General features: G+C 44.0%; 1 protein-coding gene across 8 annotated transcripts in view; it reads left to right on the top strand.

Annotated features, from left to right (window-relative positions):
* Positions 1-18,093, top strand: part of LOC106604646 (transcription factor COE3) — a 100,200-nt gene extending 82,107 nt beyond the window's left edge. For 2 of the 8 annotated variants that reach the window (XM_014199490.2, XM_014199489.2), the window contains exons 12-17: positions 9,123-9,188; positions 9,586-9,760; positions 12,681-12,863; positions 14,344-14,544; positions 15,032-15,094; positions 15,226-18,093. In XM_014199490.2, the coding sequence (XP_014054965.1) occupies positions 9,123-9,188; positions 9,586-9,760; positions 12,681-12,863; positions 14,344-14,544; positions 15,032-15,090 (684 nt within the window). In that variant the 3' untranslated portion in view covers positions 15,091-15,094; positions 15,226-18,093. The remainder of the gene's footprint in view (positions 1-9,122; positions 9,189-9,585; positions 9,761-12,680; positions 12,864-14,343; positions 14,545-15,031; positions 15,095-15,225) is intronic. The other 6 variants (XM_014199492.2, XM_014199491.2, XM_014199496.2 and 3 more) reach the window with 4 other exon arrangements.
* The last annotated feature ends 916 nt before the right edge of the window (positions 18,094-19,009 follow it).

Raw genomic sequence — 19,009 nt, 5'->3', positions numbered from 1 at the left:
GATCCAGTCACCAAAAAAGCAGTTTATTTGTAAATTGATACTATTAGTGAGCATATATTGTCTGGCCCCTTTGATGCCCTGATTTGTGGCGGAGGGAGAATGTCCCTATCAGCCGTTATATATTTATTTATTCAAAAGAAAACTCAATAAGCGTATAGATTTTCCTCCGTCTTCTCTTCAGCCGCTAGCTTTCTCGACATTTTAGACAGAAGGAAATAACAACAAGACTAACACGGAAAAGCTTGCTATTCGTGAAGTACCTCATTGCTCTCACCCAATGTGGCTTGTCAGGAAAGACTCACACGGTCACTCTGGAACAGTAACGCTGACATTTCATCCCTTTGTTATCCTCTCTCCTTTGCTTTTCTTGTAGGATGGAAAGGTTGGTCAGGACCGTTTGTAGAGCCTCTTAGGCAGGGAGCAAAGCTACCCCAAGCTACATTCAGAGGCAATAGGCACCAACACTTGCTATTGGAACCAATTGAAGTCAAATTGAAGTAATTTTTTAAGCAGGAAGCAACAGAGCAAGTCTAGAAGGGTGGGAATAAGTGGGATTCCATGTAAATAATGATAGGGGAAAACACTGGCTGTTGGTTTTTGATGTTTTCCTTTGTAGCTGAGAAACCCCATTTGAGTGATTAGATTAGGAGGTTGGCAGCCGCACTTCTCCAACGAGCCAGTCCCAGAGCTGGAACCCTAGCCCCAGTGATAGACAGACAGAGCAGACCGGGGCTAAAGCATGGCCAACTGGTCACTGATGACCTCGGAGGCTGGGGCTGGATCAGTTCGCCTCTAATTTCATTTCCAGTCTGCCTTGGCTGCAAGCGGACACTTCCCCGTCCAGATCTATGGAGGATATGTGGTTTAAGCTCTAGCCTCCCCTTATTGCTCAGCATGGGAGGCAGCAGCATATTTGCGAGGTCCACTCTGTTCCAGGATCTTTGCAGTAGAAGACCCATTCCCAGGTCACGGCAAGTTTAACGGCCTATGAATCCTCTTAAATAGACACCTGGATGGTGATGCGTTCCTTACATGTGGAGGGCCTATTTTCCTAAGATACAGCCATACGGGAGGCCTGTTTTGATACAGAGCAGACAAACAAATGGAGACTGAGCTAAAAAGCTAACCGAGGTGAAGAGTTTGCTGTCTTGTCAGCCAAAATGTGTTAACGGCTGAAAAAGCATGTTCTGGCCTTATATGACCTCTGAGGCTAGATGTGTTTACCACCTGTTTGGCCATTACATCTGAATCAACTGCCAGGGTTAATGGGGCAATTATATTCAATGCAATGTTAGTGCTGGTCTGTAACAAAAGCCTGCACTCCCTATATCTAGTCCAGGACCTGAGCTGTTAGTTTGTGCTCTAATCTATACTGAACAAAAATATAAATGCCACATGTAAAGTGTTGGTTTCATGAGTTGAAATAAAAAATCCCAGAAATGTTACATATGCACAAATAGCTCATTTATCTCAACATTTGTGCACAAATTTGTTTACATCCTTGTTAGTGAGCATTTCTCCTTTGCCAATATAATCCATCTACTTGACAGGTGTGGCATATCAAGAAGCTCATTAAACAGCATGATCATTACAGAGGTGCACCTTGTGCTGGGAACAATAAAAGGCCATTTTAAAATGTGCAGTTTTGTCACACAACACAATGCCACAGATTTCTCAAGTTTTGAGGGAGCGTGCAATTGGCACACCGACTGCAGGAAAGTCCACCAGAGTTTTTGTCAGACAATTTAATTAATTCAATGAATTTCTCTTCCATAAGCTGCCTCCAACGTTGTTTTATAGAATTTGGCAGTACATCCAACCGGCATCACAACCGCAGACCACATGTAACCACGCCAGCACTGGACATCCACATCCGGCTTCTTCACCTGTGGGATCGTCTGGGGGGGGGGCTAGAGATAGCTAGAGGTAGCGCTCCCTTTGTGTTGCAGCTAGGTGGCTGCGGGACGGCTGTGCAGAGCCAGGCAAGTGGTGATTTATCATTGTTAAGGGACCTGTCGGAAGGCTTCTTCTCCCGGGTCTGCTGATCCCTTCTCTCCGGGAACCTCTGGAACCAGGGAGCCATCCTCCCATAATTGAGCTCCTGGAAAGCAATGGAAGAAAATAGGTGGAATATGTCTGGAGGCAGACGCAAGGAGGACTGGGGCGTTGGGGGCCAGGGGCACGGGCTGGGGCTCAGGGGGTTGGGTTAGGTGAGATGGGTAGAAGAGTTACGGGAGAGATTTTGCTCATGTTCAGTCCAATGTTTGAGAAGGAGGATGCAGTTACATGCAGTATGATAAAGGCACATTCCATAACATTTTCACATGAAAATAGCACTTATTAATGTATTTCTGTAATAGTAAAGACATACAATTCCTTGAGAGAAATACTATTTTGTATTGTCGCCAAAATGTTATATAGTACTGCACATTAAAAGTAGCACTGAGAGGAAGTGGCATAGGCTGGGTTTCCAGTTGATAGGTTATGAATTGTAATTCAATTTATAGATACAAAAGTTCAAGTTTATTTTTGAAATGTTTTATTTAACCTTTGTTTTCCTAGGCAAGTCAGTTAAGAACAAATTCTTATTTACAATAACGGCCTAGGAACAATGGGTTAACTCCCTTGTTTAGGGGCAGAACGACAGAGTTTTAACTTGGCAACTCGTGGATTCGATCTAGCAACCTTTCGGTTACTGGCCCACCACTCTAACTATTAGGCTACCTGCTGCCCCAAGTCATGAATTGGAGAGAAAAAAATCCTCATAGAAAATGACAGGCATTTTCAATCTCATGAGTCAAATTGGAATTAATTTCCTCAATCGACCTGACTTGAAGATGACCCCAGTCAGTTTAGGATATTCTATAATTCCTGCTCTTTCATATCGTTCTTCTTGTGAGTTATTCCACCTGGAGCTCTGAAGTACCCTAAAGAGACGATCACTCTCTAGATGTGTGGTCTGTCGCTCCAGAATACTGTATGTGCCTTTCCCTCTTGGCCTGGATACAGATGAGAGCATGGAGCATGGTGGATGAAATGATTTCCACCTCTGTCTGAAGTCATAAAAGAGAGACATACACTAGCTAAAACCTGTTTTTTTCCCCGGTGTAAGGTAGAAAGGGCTTTAAAGACATCAGTGTAGAGGCTTCCAGGATAGAGGCTGGGAACAGACTCTTCCTACTCGCACATTGGGAGGGAGTCTCTTGTAGGGCCAACATCCCTTCCTGGCAGTTGACCCACTGAGGATGGAGGAGAGAATTCTCCTTTCCTTCCCTCCTGTCCTCCGCCAAGTCCCCACTCCTTCCCCCTTCATGGTGATGAGGTGCTCGCTCTCTCTCTCTACTAGAGTATGTAGTGAATCTTTCCACCCTTGCATATTCCATGTTTGATGTTTATTCATATTGCAAATGGGTAATTTCAAGAATCAAGATACTACCGTTATATTGAATTCAAGTGACACTCACACTTTTTTACTCGCACTAAACCAGCATTTTACACACCATGGAAACATCTGTAGTACCTTCATCTCCTCAATCTTTCAGATCATTGGCTGAGGTGATTATTGAATGAGCCGTCACGCTGCTTCTATCCCACCATCCCTCCATCCATCCCTCCATCCATCCACCCCCCCTCTATCCCACCATCCCTTCATCCTTCCATCCCTCCCTCCGTCCCCCCTCTCTCCCCTCTCCCCTCAGAGGTGTGGGCCAGTGATAAGAGATTATGATGATAACTGGGAGGCAGTGCATTACCGTATTGATTGGGGCTGAGCTTTCAGCGGCGTTAAAGCACCCGCGCTCTGATTGCCGGCACTTGCGCTGACAGGAATCCAATGGCGTTGTCTCTCCTCGTCGCTATAGGGAGGGGTGTGTGTGCATGTGTGGGTATATGGGTGTTGGGAGGGTGGGGTGTATGTGTGTGTAGGGGGGGGTTATGAGTGTGAATGTGGATGTGTGTGTGTGTGTGTGTGTGTGTGTGTGTGTGTGTGTGTGTGTGTGTGTGTGTGTGTGTGGTTCACAACAAGGCAGTGCAAGGCCCATCTCTCACCTCCACACACATGCCTCCCACCCCAACAGCTACAGGACCACAAGACCCAGGCATAGATAACCCTCACTGTTATGTCACAAATTCTGTGATGTATTTTCAATGGTCCAAGTTAAGTAACATGACATGAAATGAGGTTCTCAGAACAGATGGTCTGTTCTTAATTGGTTATCTAAAGGTTCTCAGAACAGATGGCCTGTTCTTAATTGGTTATCTAAACGTTCTCAGAACAGACGGCCTGTTTTTAGTTGGTTATCTAAAGGTTCTCAGAACAGATGACATGTTCTTAATTGGTTATCTAAAGGTTCTTAGAACATACAGGCCTGTTCTTAATTGGTTATCTAAAGGTTCTTAGAACACACAGGCCTGTTCTTAATTGGTTATCTAAAGGTTCTCAGAACAGATGACATGTTCTTAATTGGTTATCTAAAGGTTCTTAGAACATACAGGCCTGTTCTTAATTGGTTATCTAAAGGTTCTCAGAACAGACGGCCTGTTCTTAATTGGTTATCTAAAGGTTCTCAGAACAGATGGCCTGTTCTTATTTGGTTATCTGAAGGTTCTCAGAACAGATGGCCTGTTCTTAGTTGGTTATCTCCAGACAATAACAACAATCTAATTGTTGTTATTGTCTGGAGATAATTAGCTAAATCCATGGTAGATTAGTGTGCTGAGGAATTTCTGTACATAACGAAGTGCTTCATTTATTCTGCGATAATACTCTGGAGAATGTCCTCCAAAGAGTCTTTTCTTTGCATTTGTTTTCAAGATTGGGGTTATTTAGGGGGTTGTTCTTAGCATCAGAAACTGGCCACACACTTCAAACAATTGAACGCACACACACACACACACACACACACACACACACACACACACACACACACACACACACACACACACACACACACACACACACACACACACACACACACACACACACACACACACACACACACACACACACACACGCACACACACACACACACACAAAACACACGCAAACCGAAGCAGAGTAGCACCAACGAGCAGTAAGGCCTCGAAGGCGTCGTTACCTTGAGAAGGCTGTTGTGTCTGTCATTGCCTAATGAAAAAAGGAGAGACCGACTGTGGCAAACACACACACACCAGTGTGTAGAGGCAGGAATGTGTGTGTGTGTGTCCCTATGTGTGTGGGTTTGAGGCATCGGGCGGGAGCGGTTTGCCAAAGTTCCCTGTGGCAGGCAGGGTGTTGCAGCCGCCAAGCCTCAGAGACATTAACTAACTTCTGTTTTATAATGGAGATTAATGAAGCGAGCACATGCCAGGGGGGGAGAGGAGAGGAGAGACGATAAGAGGAGAGAGGATGAGAGGAGGGGAGGAGGGGTCCGAGATACACTCCTCATGGGGGTATAGCAGTTGGCAGTGCCAAGGTGTGACAGATTGTGCCCTCTCTCAGTGGATAGGGACAGGGGACAGGGTTCGGGTGTAGAGCTGGGGGTGGGGTGGAGATTGACAGGAGCTGGAACGAGAGCTCTATTGCTTTTTTGTGGTGGGAGTGGCGGTGTCTGTGTGACTGTGTGTCTGAGTGTCTGAGTGTCTGTGTGTCTGTGTGTCTGTGTGGCTGTGTGACTGTGTGGCTGTGTGTCTGTGTGACTGTGTGTCTGTGTGGCTGTGTGACTGTGTGGCTGTGTGGCTGTGTGACTGTGTGTCTGTGTGTCTGTGTGTCTGTGTGGCTGTGTGACTGTGTGACTGTGTGGCTGTGTGGCTGTGTGACTGTGTGACTGTGTGTCTGTGTGTCTGTGTGACTGTGTGCCTGCAGGATAGCTGTGGGGTCAGTAGGAGTGTTGGGGTGTCTGTGTGTCTGTGTGACTGTGTGCCTGCAGGATAGCTGTGGGGTCAGTAGGAGTGTTGGGGTGGGCAGGTGGGCACAGAGGAAGGGCAGACTGGCGTGGTGGATCTCACACACAGGTACACGTATGAACACACACACACACACGCTCACGCATGCTCTTTATTTAAAACGTGTGCACATAGTAAAAATAAAATCAACCATCATATTAGTGAATCTAATTTCCATTGATGTATATATTCAGAAGAGAATCCATGAACTCACTCTGTAACTCAGGCCTGCCCGTCTGGGCAGATGGTAATTCCTCAGACTGATTCAACTTTACTTGGATCCTTTTTCCTGAGGTCATATTTTGTCGTGGGAAATGGGGGACAGAAAGGGAGAAGAGCATCCTCATGCACTCTTTCCCTGTCAAACAGTGAACACAGGGCTAACGGTGAGACAATAGTTAAATGATTAAATGATAAGAAAAAAAGTTATTCCCGGACACATGTTCACCACAGCACTGCACATTTCCTTTGACAGCGTTTTGGTCAAGTTAAAACTTTTTTTTTTACACAAGGAAAAGGCTAGATGTGTTGTAGGAACCAATCAGGCTCCAGACAGGCAGACAGAGGCCCCTCCTCATTGTAATACCCCAGAGACCTCCAGCAGAGGCTCCCACAACACCAGCTCTCATCCCCAGAGCCCTGGAAACAACAACCAACCCAGCTCTCCCCACCTCACCCACTCCTCTTCTCTCCCCACCTGACTGACTCCTCTTCTCTGTCCTCCTTACGTCACGTCTCCTTTCCGCTCTCGTGTTGTGTCGTGTTGTGACGTCTCGTCCCTTTCTCCTCTCCTCTCCTCTCCTCTCCTCTCCTCTCCTCTCCTCTCCTCTCCTCTCCTCTCCTCTCCTCTCCTCTCCTCTCCTCTCCTCTCCTCTCCTCTCCTCTCCTCTCCTCTCATTCTTCCTGTGAAAGGATACTGGGCTGTGTGAATATGCCTGTGTGTGAGTGTTTGTCCCCCCATTTAGCCCCGGCGAGTGTCAGCGACTCCTCCTCCACCAGACAATATTTATTTATCAGGCCTGTTATTGTTATTAAGAGCCATCGCCACGGCGACCCACTGGGTTGCTGGGGAGAGATTGGACGCTTCCTCCTCTGAGTGGGAAACAGCCCAGGGACAATGGAGGAGGGGGGTGGATGAGAGAGCAGGAGGGAGGGGTGAATTAGGCAGGGGAAATTCAACAAATTTCATGCAATGTGGCTCTAATAAGCCTGGGTCTAAAGTGGCGGATCGGAAACACCGAAGGCAGTCTGAAAGTGTTAATAGGTTCCCACCACCTCAGGCTGCTCCCTCCCAGCTCCCCCTCTCCCTCCAGGGTGCACTGGCAGCCATTTTGATTAGAGGCTGGTGAAGATGCACTCTGGTCATGACAATTTGCTATTGTGTAGTGCTGTGACAAACTAAGTGCTGTAACAAAAAGGCCACCCCCTACAAGCAGAGACATGAGCGCTCAAGAAGGGAGTTGTGGGGCTCAATACAAGACGTCTGACTGGGAGAATGTGTAAGTGTGTGTTAGTACACTATATGGCCAAAAGTATGTGGACGCCTGCTCGTCGAATATCTCATTCCAAAATCATGGGCATTAATATGGAGCTGGTTCCCACTTTGCTGCTATAACAGCCTCCACTCTTCTGGGAAGGCTTTCCACTAAATGTTGGAACATTGCTGCGGGGACTTACTTCCATTCAGCCAAAAGATTATTACTGAGGTCAGGCACTGATGTTGGACAATTAGGCCTGGCTCGCAGTCGGTGTTCCAATTTATCCCAAAGGTGTTTGATGGGGTTGACGTTAAGGCTCTGTGCAGGTCTGTCAAGTTCTTCCACACCGATCTCGACAAACCATTTCTGTATGGACCTCGCTTTGTGCACTGGGGCATTGTCATGCTGAAACAGGAAAGGGCCTTCCCTAAACTGTTGCCCCAAAGTTGGAAGCACAGAATAATCTATAATGTCATTGTATGCTGTAGTTCACTTGAACTAAGGGGCCTAGCCCGAACAATAAAAAACAGCCCCAAACCATTATTCCTCCTTCACCAAACATTACAGTTGGCACTATGAATTTTGGCAGGTAGCGTTCTCCTGGCATCCGCCAAACCCAGATTCGTCCGTCGGACTGCCAGATGAAGTGAAGCGTGATTCATCAATGGCGGCGAGCTTTACAACACTCCAGCCGACGCTTGGCATTGCGCATGGTGATCTTAGGCTTGTGTGTGGCTGCTTGGTCATGGAAAGCCATTTCATGACGCTCCCGATGAACAGTTCTTGTGCTGGCGTTGCTTCCAGAGGCAGTTTGGAACTCAGTAGTGAGTGTTGCATCCGAGGACAGGCGATTTTTATGCGCTTCAGCACCAGTCCCGTTCTGTGAGCTTGTGTGGCCTACCACTTCGCGGCTGAGCCGTTGTTGCTCCTAGACGTTTCCACTTCACAATAACAGCACTTACAGCTGACCGGGGCAGCTCAAGCAGGTCGACGAACTGACTTGTTGAAAAGGTAGCATCCTATGACGGAGCCACGTTGAAAGTCACTGAGCTCTTCAGTAAGGCCATTCTACTGCCAATGTTTGGCTTTGGAGATTGCATGGCTGTGTACTCGATTTTATACACCCGTCAGCAACGGGTGTGACTGAAATAGCCAAATCCACTCATTTGAAGGGGTGTCCACATACTCTTGTATATATAGTGTATGTGAGTATGTGTTCAGTGTGCGTGCGTGTGTGTGTGTGTTTGTGTGTGTGAGAGAGAAGGGGGGGTGATGAAAATGAGATGCAGACAGCTGCTTACTTACGGTTGTTTATCACACGTAGGGTGTGCCATTAAAGCTCATCTCTGACTTGTACTCTGTCAAACAATGATTACATTTGAGTGTTTTTCCTCGTTTTATCACCCCAACTCCTATAACCTAGGTCCAACACTTGCAGAAAGCTATTTTGTAGTTTTCACAGTGATTTAAACCCTCAGAAAACATTGAATATTTGATTATCGCTCAGATCATGTTTTAGGTTTAGAGTTGTGGGTTTATAAAAGAAGTAAACATTCATTTTCTACAGTCTACTTTCCTAGATTTTACCATCAACCGTCAACAATTTAGAGGATCCAGAAGTTTTGATGAGTGTGGAATCTTTCATGTAACTGTGAAGCATATTACGTTTGAAATCTGATGAACTGAAGTAAACAGTGAAGATGCGATGTGATGTCATTTCAGGAAGTGCTGTTAAAGAGATCGGCAGACTTAGTAGAGGCTCTGTATGGAATGCCCCACAATAATCAGGTATGTCATCATATAGGCCATTTTTATTGCAAAAAAAATGAAATAAAAAAAGTGAACATTCAGATGTATTTTCTTATTTGATTGTTTTGGTAAAGAGGTAACACAGTTTCCCAGATTTTTTTAATTCTTTGATCATACACATATCAAATTAACATATTTCAAGAACAGCCAGGTTACAGAAACCTGGGAAGCCAGGGAAAAACAATCTGTACAGTATGTATATATCAGAGTTAGTAGTTTATCTTGAGTCTATCATCTGTGAAAACTCCAATATTCAACCATAATCTAATCTGAATGACCCACCAAAAATACATTACAAAACCTTTTTTTACGACCTAAACTCACAATCACCTATGGTACTCTCTCTCCACCTTCCCCCGCTCCCTCCCTCCCCTAGGAGATCATCCTGAAGCGGGCAGCGGACCTGACTGAGGCCCTGTACAGCGTCCCCCGCAGCCACAACCAGCTGCCCTCGCTCAGCGGCTCGGCCGCTCACTCCGGCATGATGGGAGTCAACTCCTTCAGCAGCCAGCTGGCCGTCAACATCTCTGAGGCCTCGCAGGGGGACCAGGGTGAGTGCTGCAACCCCCCACCATGGCCCATCACCCCACGATCCTCACCCTCCACCCTCTGATCCTCTCACCCCTTCTCTAAGTATTGGTGTCCCCTGTGGATTAGTGTCTGTCAGCGGCTCTGATTTTAGTAGCCATATACACCAGGCCTGGCCCTTTGTGCATACATCCACTCAGTGAAACATTCCCTCAGATCCAAGCGTGTGTGTGTGTGTGTGTGTGTGTGTGTGTGTGTGTGTGTGTGTGTGTGTGTGTGTGTGGGTGTGGGTGTGTGGGTGTGTGAGTGTGTGTGTGTGTGGCAGACAGTGACACCAGCTCCCTGTCACTATTCATTGGGAGTGTATGAGAAGGGGAGGTGATAATGAGAGACGATGAGAAATGCAGACGATGTGGCATGAATAAAACAACCAGAGTTTAGATACTGAATACAGCCAGAGACAGTAGCTTGGTCAAGGTGTCAGGGAGCAGTGTGTGTTTGTGTGTCTCTTTTAACAGCTTTGACTGTGAAATCACTATTTACACACTTCCAAAAATGCATACGCATGTTATGAAGCATATATTATAATGCAAAGCCCCCCACGCACGCACACACACACACACACACACACACACACACACACACACACACACACACACACACACACACACACACACACACACACACACACACACACACACACACACACACACACACACACACACACACTATCCTAGAGAGGGCTGTTTCCTTTGACAAAGCAGCTCTGTGACTGATGCACAGGAAATATGTCTGAATGTGTGATGAACACATTGGCTCACGTCGGAGTCGAGGATATGGATAGAAAGAGGAAATGCGAGAGATATCTAGAGCTGTTTTCTCTCCCCTGACACCTCAGCATTCTAGTTCCCCTTTTTCTATCCCTCCCTCCCTCCACTCGTCTGCTTTTCACATTGACATACGAGAGAACACCTACAGGAATCTATGAGGTCATGGGAACAGGACTGCAGCAAATCGTGAAAATACATAATGCCATATTTTATGTCTGTGATCATTGGAACATTACATACCAGAATCAGACTATTTCCCCCTACTGTTGTACAGCTATGAAATGCCTCTTTGTGCTCCTAGAAAGGACGTACTATGATTAAAACCTTAATATGCAGGGCAGATCATACGCCGAGCCTTATCAAACGCATGAGGAATGATCCAATCCACGCATGATCCAATTCCAGACCAGCGTTATGGATCTGCTTTACGTCAACAGCAAAATGGATTATGTAATTTCTCCTCTGGCATTTGTCTTAAAACAGGTATCCACTCCACTTGTTTTACTTTATGCTGACAGTTTCCTCTGGAACAAATAGGGAAACTACCTTGTGGCGCGTCTCGGTCTCATTGACCTCCAGAGGCTGACCTCGTCATTGCGTCAGTCAGCGATTTCTGGATAGGGTTAGTGACTGCTCCCCCTAGGCCTGTCCTTCATGTCCCACCCCAATAGCGGAGTGGAGTTGCCTTAACGCTCTCCTCCCGATACCACTCATAGCCGTTAGTTGAATGGCCTTCATCTAGGATGTATTGAATAACCGTGCTCCCTTCGTTATAGCACTCTCCCCTTCACGAGGCACTAGTACCAACTTGGGGGCTTAGTTGGAGGCCAGAGAGAAAGGCACAATATGCCAAGCAGCACAGTGTGTTCACACTTCCTCTCTCTCCTTCTCTCCTTCTCTCCTTCTCTCCCACACTCTTAGAAATAAAGGGGCCTGGAAGAACCTTTTGGGTTCATGACAGAACCATTCCAGTTGGTGGAACCTTTCCAGTTGAAAAGATTGAACCCCTCTGACAAGGGTCTTCAAGGAACCCATGTGTAAAGGTTCAAACCGGAACCTTTTGGTGATGGGAGTGGTTCAATTTTGAACCTATTTAATAATATATTATAGAGGTGGCAGCCTATCAGATTGGAGGCGTGGCTATCAGATATTTATTTTTGGTCATGTTAAGTCTGTACACTGCAAACTAAAATGTTTCTTGAATATTTATGCATAATATTAACATTGCTGATTACATACAGTAATAAAGTGGTAACTATTCCAATCTTGGGATTTGCATAGGCTCTTGAGGATCTCACACCTCTGTTAGCCTCGTTGAAGTTACACAATTGTTCAACCTTAACAACAAAACAGATATACAGGAATGACATTTACTCTAATGGGTGGCCAAAAAAAGCCCCTACTAAGCCAAGCCTCCACTCCAGGGTTCCTACAGGAACCCGTTGCTACATTGAACCTTTAAAGGTTCGTCCAAGAATCCCTTACCTAGCCAAAGGTGCAAATATGAACCATTGACTAGCAATGGTTCCTTGAGGAACTCCAGGGGTTCCTTGAGGATCTCCAGGGTTCCTCAAGTCACCAATAATTCTAAGAGTTCACTCTCCTTGTCCTCCCCACTCCCACTCTCTCTCCCTTTCCCACTTTTTGGTTTGAGCCAACGCAATTCCCAGCAGGAGAGCAATTGATGGAGCTCTGCCCTGGGATCAGGGAGAGTGCAGGCAATGGGAAACACATGTCAGAAACAACGCTGGAGGGAGTGGCAGCATGGACAATCCCTCGCAAAAGCCACACTTTGTCTGATTCAACTCTGCAATGCATTGGGGAAACATGGACATTTACAATACGGTTGCATTTTAGAAAGTCCCCCTCCTACCAAATCGAACATATGCTTTATTGCTTCTGACATAATATTTATTAACCCTTGTTCAGATTTGAAGTGCAAAGGGAAATGTGCTCATACAATGAGGGGAGAGGGGTGGTTTTAGTTCTGGAGGAGAGCAATGCAGTTCTTAATACTTACTATATAGGAATTTGAGGTTGTCAGCGGATCTTGTTCAGACTGCACGGTTTTGATGTCATTGGATTGACCATAGCATTTCCTCCTTTCGTCCAGGTTACTCCCGTAACTCCAACAGCGTATCGCCCCGTGGCTACGTCCCCAGCTCCACGCCCCAGCAGTCCAACTACAACACCATCACGTCCACCATGAACGGCTACGGAGCGGGCATGACCAACCTGGGGGTGCCAGGCTCACCCAGCTTCCTCAACGGCTCTGCCGCCAACTCCCCCTACGCAAGTAAGTACAGCCTTATTTGGTCTCAATGATCATCACTGTAACAAAACACTGGGGGATCATTTGGTTAGTTATATGTGGTGGGATAACAACACACGGCTTCATTTGGACAGTAGTACTCTGATTCAGTCCAGGAGGGATGCAGTGTGGGATGCAGTGTATGCTAGCGCTTCTCTTACTTTGCGTTTACACAGTGACTGATTTAGATCTGGGGCACCAAGGGTGTGGACTCACAGACTAAATAATTGACGTCAGTTTACTATTGGTCAATTCAGTGGAGGCATCCGCTGCCGTTCTAGAGGACCAATGTTGAGGACACCTGCTGTAGGAGCTGCATTGGAATTCCTCACACACATCTCATAGATGACATCACTGGGATTCCTTCTCTCTCCCTCAGTGCTAGAACCCTCCAGGGTCTCTGTCCCTGATCTTTCCTTCACCACTCTGCAAATAACATGCTTAGCGTCACGATTCTGCTCTGAGGTCACAGGTGTTTTAGAGAGGGTCTTGAACTCTAACTGTCAACCTCTGGGACTCATCGAATTGCTTATTGTTTAGGCTACAGCATCACAGAGCAAAGTCTCCCAAAATAATAACAGTGTCCCAGTAGTTGTAAATTCTGGATGCTAAACTGAAAGTGGATTTTTGTCTGACACTTGATGTGGAAGGTTATGCATTGTCTATTGAAGGGAAAGGTTGGGTTTGTCTGTCTGTACCACGCATTGTAAAAGTCTTCATCTGCTTTGCCTATACCTTGTTCCATCTCCTTCATTACTTAACACTACTAACATACTAACACCCTCATAGATTCATTCATGATGTGGGCCAAACCCATTCAGTTGGATCAGTAACAAAACATGTCAACTGTGACATTACACAGCAAGAATAAGTTAATAGTTCAAGGAAGGTGAAAACAAAATAACTATTTACATGTAGGGATACATACAATTTGCATTTTGTCATCAATTTTAGACTTCCATTTTGAATTTCTGTATTTGTGAGATATGAGGCTAAACGCTGCTTCAGGGTTTCATACTTTACTGGATTCATATGTCTTGTGAATAAAGATGCAATAACTCATAGGTACAGAAATGAACCAAGCCAGTATGGGGAGAATGGGGTATCAAATGCATTGTGCTTTAAATTAAATTGCTTCATTATCACAGTCAGCATTTCAGACATTAACATTCTACACACATGCATACACACGCACGCACACACACACATATTTGTTTGTGAACATGGATGGAGGTTGCTGCTATCCTCAAGAACAAGGTATTGTTTGTGTCAAAGTCTAAAATGGGCCTTCAAGTTATGGATCAACTTGCAGATATTGAGCACCTTTTACTCCGAGCATGTTACTCCAAACCTTGGCCCTTCTTCAGGCAGGCATCCATTCCTCAGCCCCCATGCATGCCCTCACTGTACAGCTCATCTCAGTCCACTCACTCACCAACCTCTGTCTGTCTGTCTTCTCCGTTAGGATCTACCACCTCCCCCTCCTCCTCCTACTCCTCCTCCTCCTCCATCCCTCTGTTCTCCGGTGGACCCATAGGCCCTTATTCATTCTCTCCTGTCCATATGATCTCTGCAGTCAAACAGAAGAGCGCCTTCGCCCCTGTCGTGCGGCCACAGACCTCCCCGCCCCCCACCTGCACCACCACCAATGGCAGCAGCCTACAGGGTGAGCATCCCGCCCCTCAGTCCCGCCCACTTCTGCCTGGGTCACTGTTAGAAAAGGGCATGTCATGGATACCCTGTTATGCTAGAACTCATACAACAAAATGATATGACCTGAGTTAGCAGTGGATTGAAGGTCAAAGTTGATCCATAACTTCTGGCTCTGAGTGACTTTTCAAAACATTCATCACAATCAAATCATTTGGCTGAGAATCTTTGTTCACATAGAGTGATTATAAGGGCTCGATCCAATATGCATGGCTGAAGCGTTACAGATGGTGCGGTCGAAATGTAAAGGTCATTTCCGATTGAACCGACATATGTAGTGTTAACCGTGTATGTAGTCTCAGCTAACGCGGGAACATTGCCTTTACATTTCTATCACACTATAACTCCGAACTCCAGCAATACAGATTGAATCCAGGCCTTAGTTAATGTAACATGACTGGAAAAGTTATTATATTTGAAAAATATAATTTTGTCATTCTTAGGTTTTGCAGCAAATCCATATGCATATCATAATTACCTCAACACACGGCTTTTCATTTAAGAGGGTGTGTAATGATTTTCTATGGGATATGTATCCTTACAACATTATATTTCAATGTTATAGATGCAAAACATGTTATGGATACAAAACGTCTCGCCACATTTTTAGGTAACCAGCGTATCTGTTGTCTTTCAGCCATGGCAGGTCTCATAGTCCCACCTATGTGAAGAAGACCTTCTGCCAGACAGACCACATTTCCACTGGCTCACAGAATCTCTACAACAGAAGCTTAAAGCTCATCAATCTCCAAAACAGGACCATGAAGCCCCTTCACTCCTGGAAACAGAGCAAACAGCACAACAAAGAAAATTACAGTAACCGAAAACCCGTAAAATGTTACTAGAGTATGTTTGTGTTGGTTCAGTAGTTGAGTTCACCGTCACCTTCTGTGCTTTGCATTTTGGGACTTTCGTTGCCCAATGGGTAGCATTCCCACATATATATGTGTGAAGGGTTAGCTCATCTGAAAATATAGCGAATAATAAACTGTGGATTTGAAAGGCAGGTAGTTACTCCTTGTGGTGTGAGTATTGTCTTGAGTCCTAAACAAGAAAAGTAATTTGACTGGATCTTCTAATGAACCGAGTTCATTTTCAGTCATATAACCACTGTGAGCAGGGAACGTGGAAAGGCCTACAGTTCAAAACTGTCAACTATGGAAAAAGTGCAGAATCCAAGAATATCAAACTCTCTGTCAATTGTCAGACTCAAAATAGGTGGGAGTTTCAATGAAAATTCCCCCCAATGTCTATAAAAACCCCGCTTCAAAAGACCATTGATATCTAATGTCAAAGTCTAATAGCATTTTTGTTTGTGTGCCATAGCTTTTAATAATGTGTGTGTTTATCATATTTAAAGGGAAATGCAGTAATTTTCTAATCTAAAGAAAGGGTTGGCAAACATTCTGCCAAGGAGAGAAAAGCAAATGTTATACTAATATTTGCCCACTCCCAGAGTCATGCCAGGGCAGCCCAAGGTTGTGAGGTTCAAAGGTTTTGGATGTCTACCATTTTTGAAACACAGTACAATAGATATATTTCCGGGGTGTGTTGATTGATAGATTTGAACCAGAAATGCTTGCAGCAGTTTTAATCACATTTAGGTACCAGAGTTCTTGTTATTCTTCTGATTGTGCTTATTTTGTATGTATTTATAAAGTATGTTTTGGGATTCCTTTTGTGATTTTGGCCTGAATGATAGTCTCAAATATACATGTAAACACATTCGATGTCTTAATACCTTTTAGATATTGTAAAAAGATTGAAAAAGGAGATGAACAACCCTTTTGTAAAAACAAAAAAAGTTGAAACATGACATGGTCACCCTGTCTTTTAAAGCAGGATATATGCTCCACCACTTTTGTATAAAAATGCATTTCCGATACTATATTTAACTTTTTTTTTGTATACAGCATTTGTGTTTCCCCCTGTTCTTCTTGTCTTTTTCTGTGTTATTGTGAAATGTGTATTATCATGGTTATTTCTTAATGCACTATTTTAGTTGGGGCACTTACAAGAGCAATGCATCTTAGCAAGCAAGAAAAACTAAAAGCAAAAGACAAAAGCTAGTACAAATATTAACCAAGATGTTTTTTGGGGGATTCACATGTTTGTCATTGTGGCTGAAATGGAAGGGTCATTGTCATGTGAATTTCTCTATTTCAAAAACTCTTCTATCATAAACCTCCGTTAGTTCATTGGTTAGAATTCAACTCCTTTCCCATATTATTTGGACCCAAGCCTATTCCTTGTGTTTTGGTGAGAATGAATGTAATACACATGCCTGTACGAATCAGCTGCGAAGTTGAAACCCAAGTAAACCTTCAATAACTGTAGAAGGACCACTCAAGTGTAGGGTTCATCTATCTCAAGGAACCTTGATGTTAGTGTTGTTGGTGGTGGTGTTATTGCCGTTGCACACAATCTATCATTTACTTATGCAATTTGTATTTACTGTAATGCAAGTTATCTCTCCACATTTCAGTGGAATGGTTTTGAAACATAAAAGAACACAAGACATAATTGATGCCTTACAATAGAACATGCTCAAACTTAATGCATTTTCATTATTTTGATACTCTAATTGAAGTGTGGTTCATTTGAGTTATGCGTTTGCAGATGTTTAAGAATTAGTTAAAGTTCTCATTAATTTGATACTTTTGATTAATTTAATAACACAGGCCCATCATTTGAGCTGCAGTGGATGTAGTTTAAACTGGGATATGTCGGAGGGTACTTCCTTCTCCAAATGTCCACATATCTTGTTTATTAGTGGACAATAGGTGACAAATCAATGATGGGCCTGATTAAATCTTTGATTGTATGCAAATTCTGTGCAGTGATTGCCATACATCGGCAATCATCGGGCGGCATCAACTTGTAGTCATAATGTGGGCTTGTGAAAAAAAGCGGGAAAATCTGTCACGCTTTTTTAAAAGTCATTTTTCAATTACGAGATTGAAGGCCAGCTCATAGAATGTCTTTTAGAGTGCACTTGTACACTTCACAAAACATCTGAATTCAATATCATGGAGTTCTAAACCCATTTTCAATGAAAACACAAGTTTTCTCTTCAAGTTAAATCTTGGCTGACTTTTCACAATCCTCCCCTTCACCCTCGTTCCCTGTATCCATTCCATCCATATACTGAGTTTTTAAATAGCTTGATTTAAAAAAATGTTTTTGTCATAGTTGTAGAAAGCTTGCTTTTTGCTGCCCTGGTTTTCAGCAGAGGTTTTTTAAATTGTAAAGTGTACTTTCTCAATGTTTAATTCAATGTGAAAAGGGGAGAGGTACTGCATCTATGTGAAATATGAAATGTACCATCAAAGTGTATCAAAGCACAATGTTTAATTAATGTCTTCAGAATACAAATGAGGGGGATCTCTCCAGCTTCTCCTTTTCTGTCTTTGACCATGCTGTAAATAGATGCATGTTTCTTTCTGTGATCCAGTAGTTTTTGTACAGAAACAGACTAATAAAGAATACATTTGGCCTCGAAAAACTATGTTGTATTGTTGGTTCTACCTTCTGTATTGGAGTTCATTCTGCTTAGGGCGGCAGGTAGCGTTGGGCCAGACACTCTGGATAAGAGCGTCGACTAAATTAATAAAATGTGAACGTTATGAGGGGCTTAGCTACAAATCTATACTGAACAAAAATGTAAACGCAACATGCAACAATTTCAATGACTTTACTGAGTTACAGTTCATATAAGGAAATCAGTCAATTTAAATAAATTCATTACGCCCTAATCTATGGATTTCACATGACTAGGCAGGGGTGCAGCCATTCAGAATATATTTTTTTCCCCCACAAAAGGGCAAATCTGCACATTTTAGAGTGGCCTAGAGTAGATTAATTTACCATTGATTGACTGCAAACAATATCAGTAATCTCATTGGTCATCTGTTAGTTTGGAACAAGTGGAGATTTAATGCATTGTGTCCTATATAAGGAACTAAAATGTTATCATTTAGTTGCACCTGTGTAATGATCATGCTGTTTAATCAGCTTCTTGATATGCCACATCTGTCAGGTGGATGGATTATCTTGGCATGCGTATGGAACATTTCTGGGATATTTCAGCTCATGAAACATGGGACCAACACTTTCCATGTTGCATTTATTTTTTTGTTCAGTATAAAATCATATATTCCCTCACATAGCAGGGGGCAACAATAATCAAACCAAGTACTCCTAGCTTCATAAAAAACTTTCCAGACAAGCTCATCCTTCAAAAGCTTCAACCTTTTGGACGCTAGTTCAACTCTCCTCAGTCTATGAGAGATATTTTTGCAACAGCTTCCAAAGATCTCATTTTATGATGAAAATCTTGGCTCTCAAACTCTCAAACTGGGCCTCTCAGATTACATATTGACCAGTGCATATCTGAATCGATCATTCAAAGTCTGAGGAAG

The sequence above is a fragment of the Salmo salar genome, chromosome ssa05, assembly GCF_905237065.1.
Source record: "Salmo salar chromosome ssa05, Ssal_v3.1, whole genome shotgun sequence".
In the NCBI taxonomy this organism is placed as follows: domain Eukaryota; kingdom Metazoa; phylum Chordata; class Actinopteri; order Salmoniformes; family Salmonidae; genus Salmo; species Salmo salar.
This window is presented reverse-complemented; position numbering and strand designations above follow the sequence as displayed.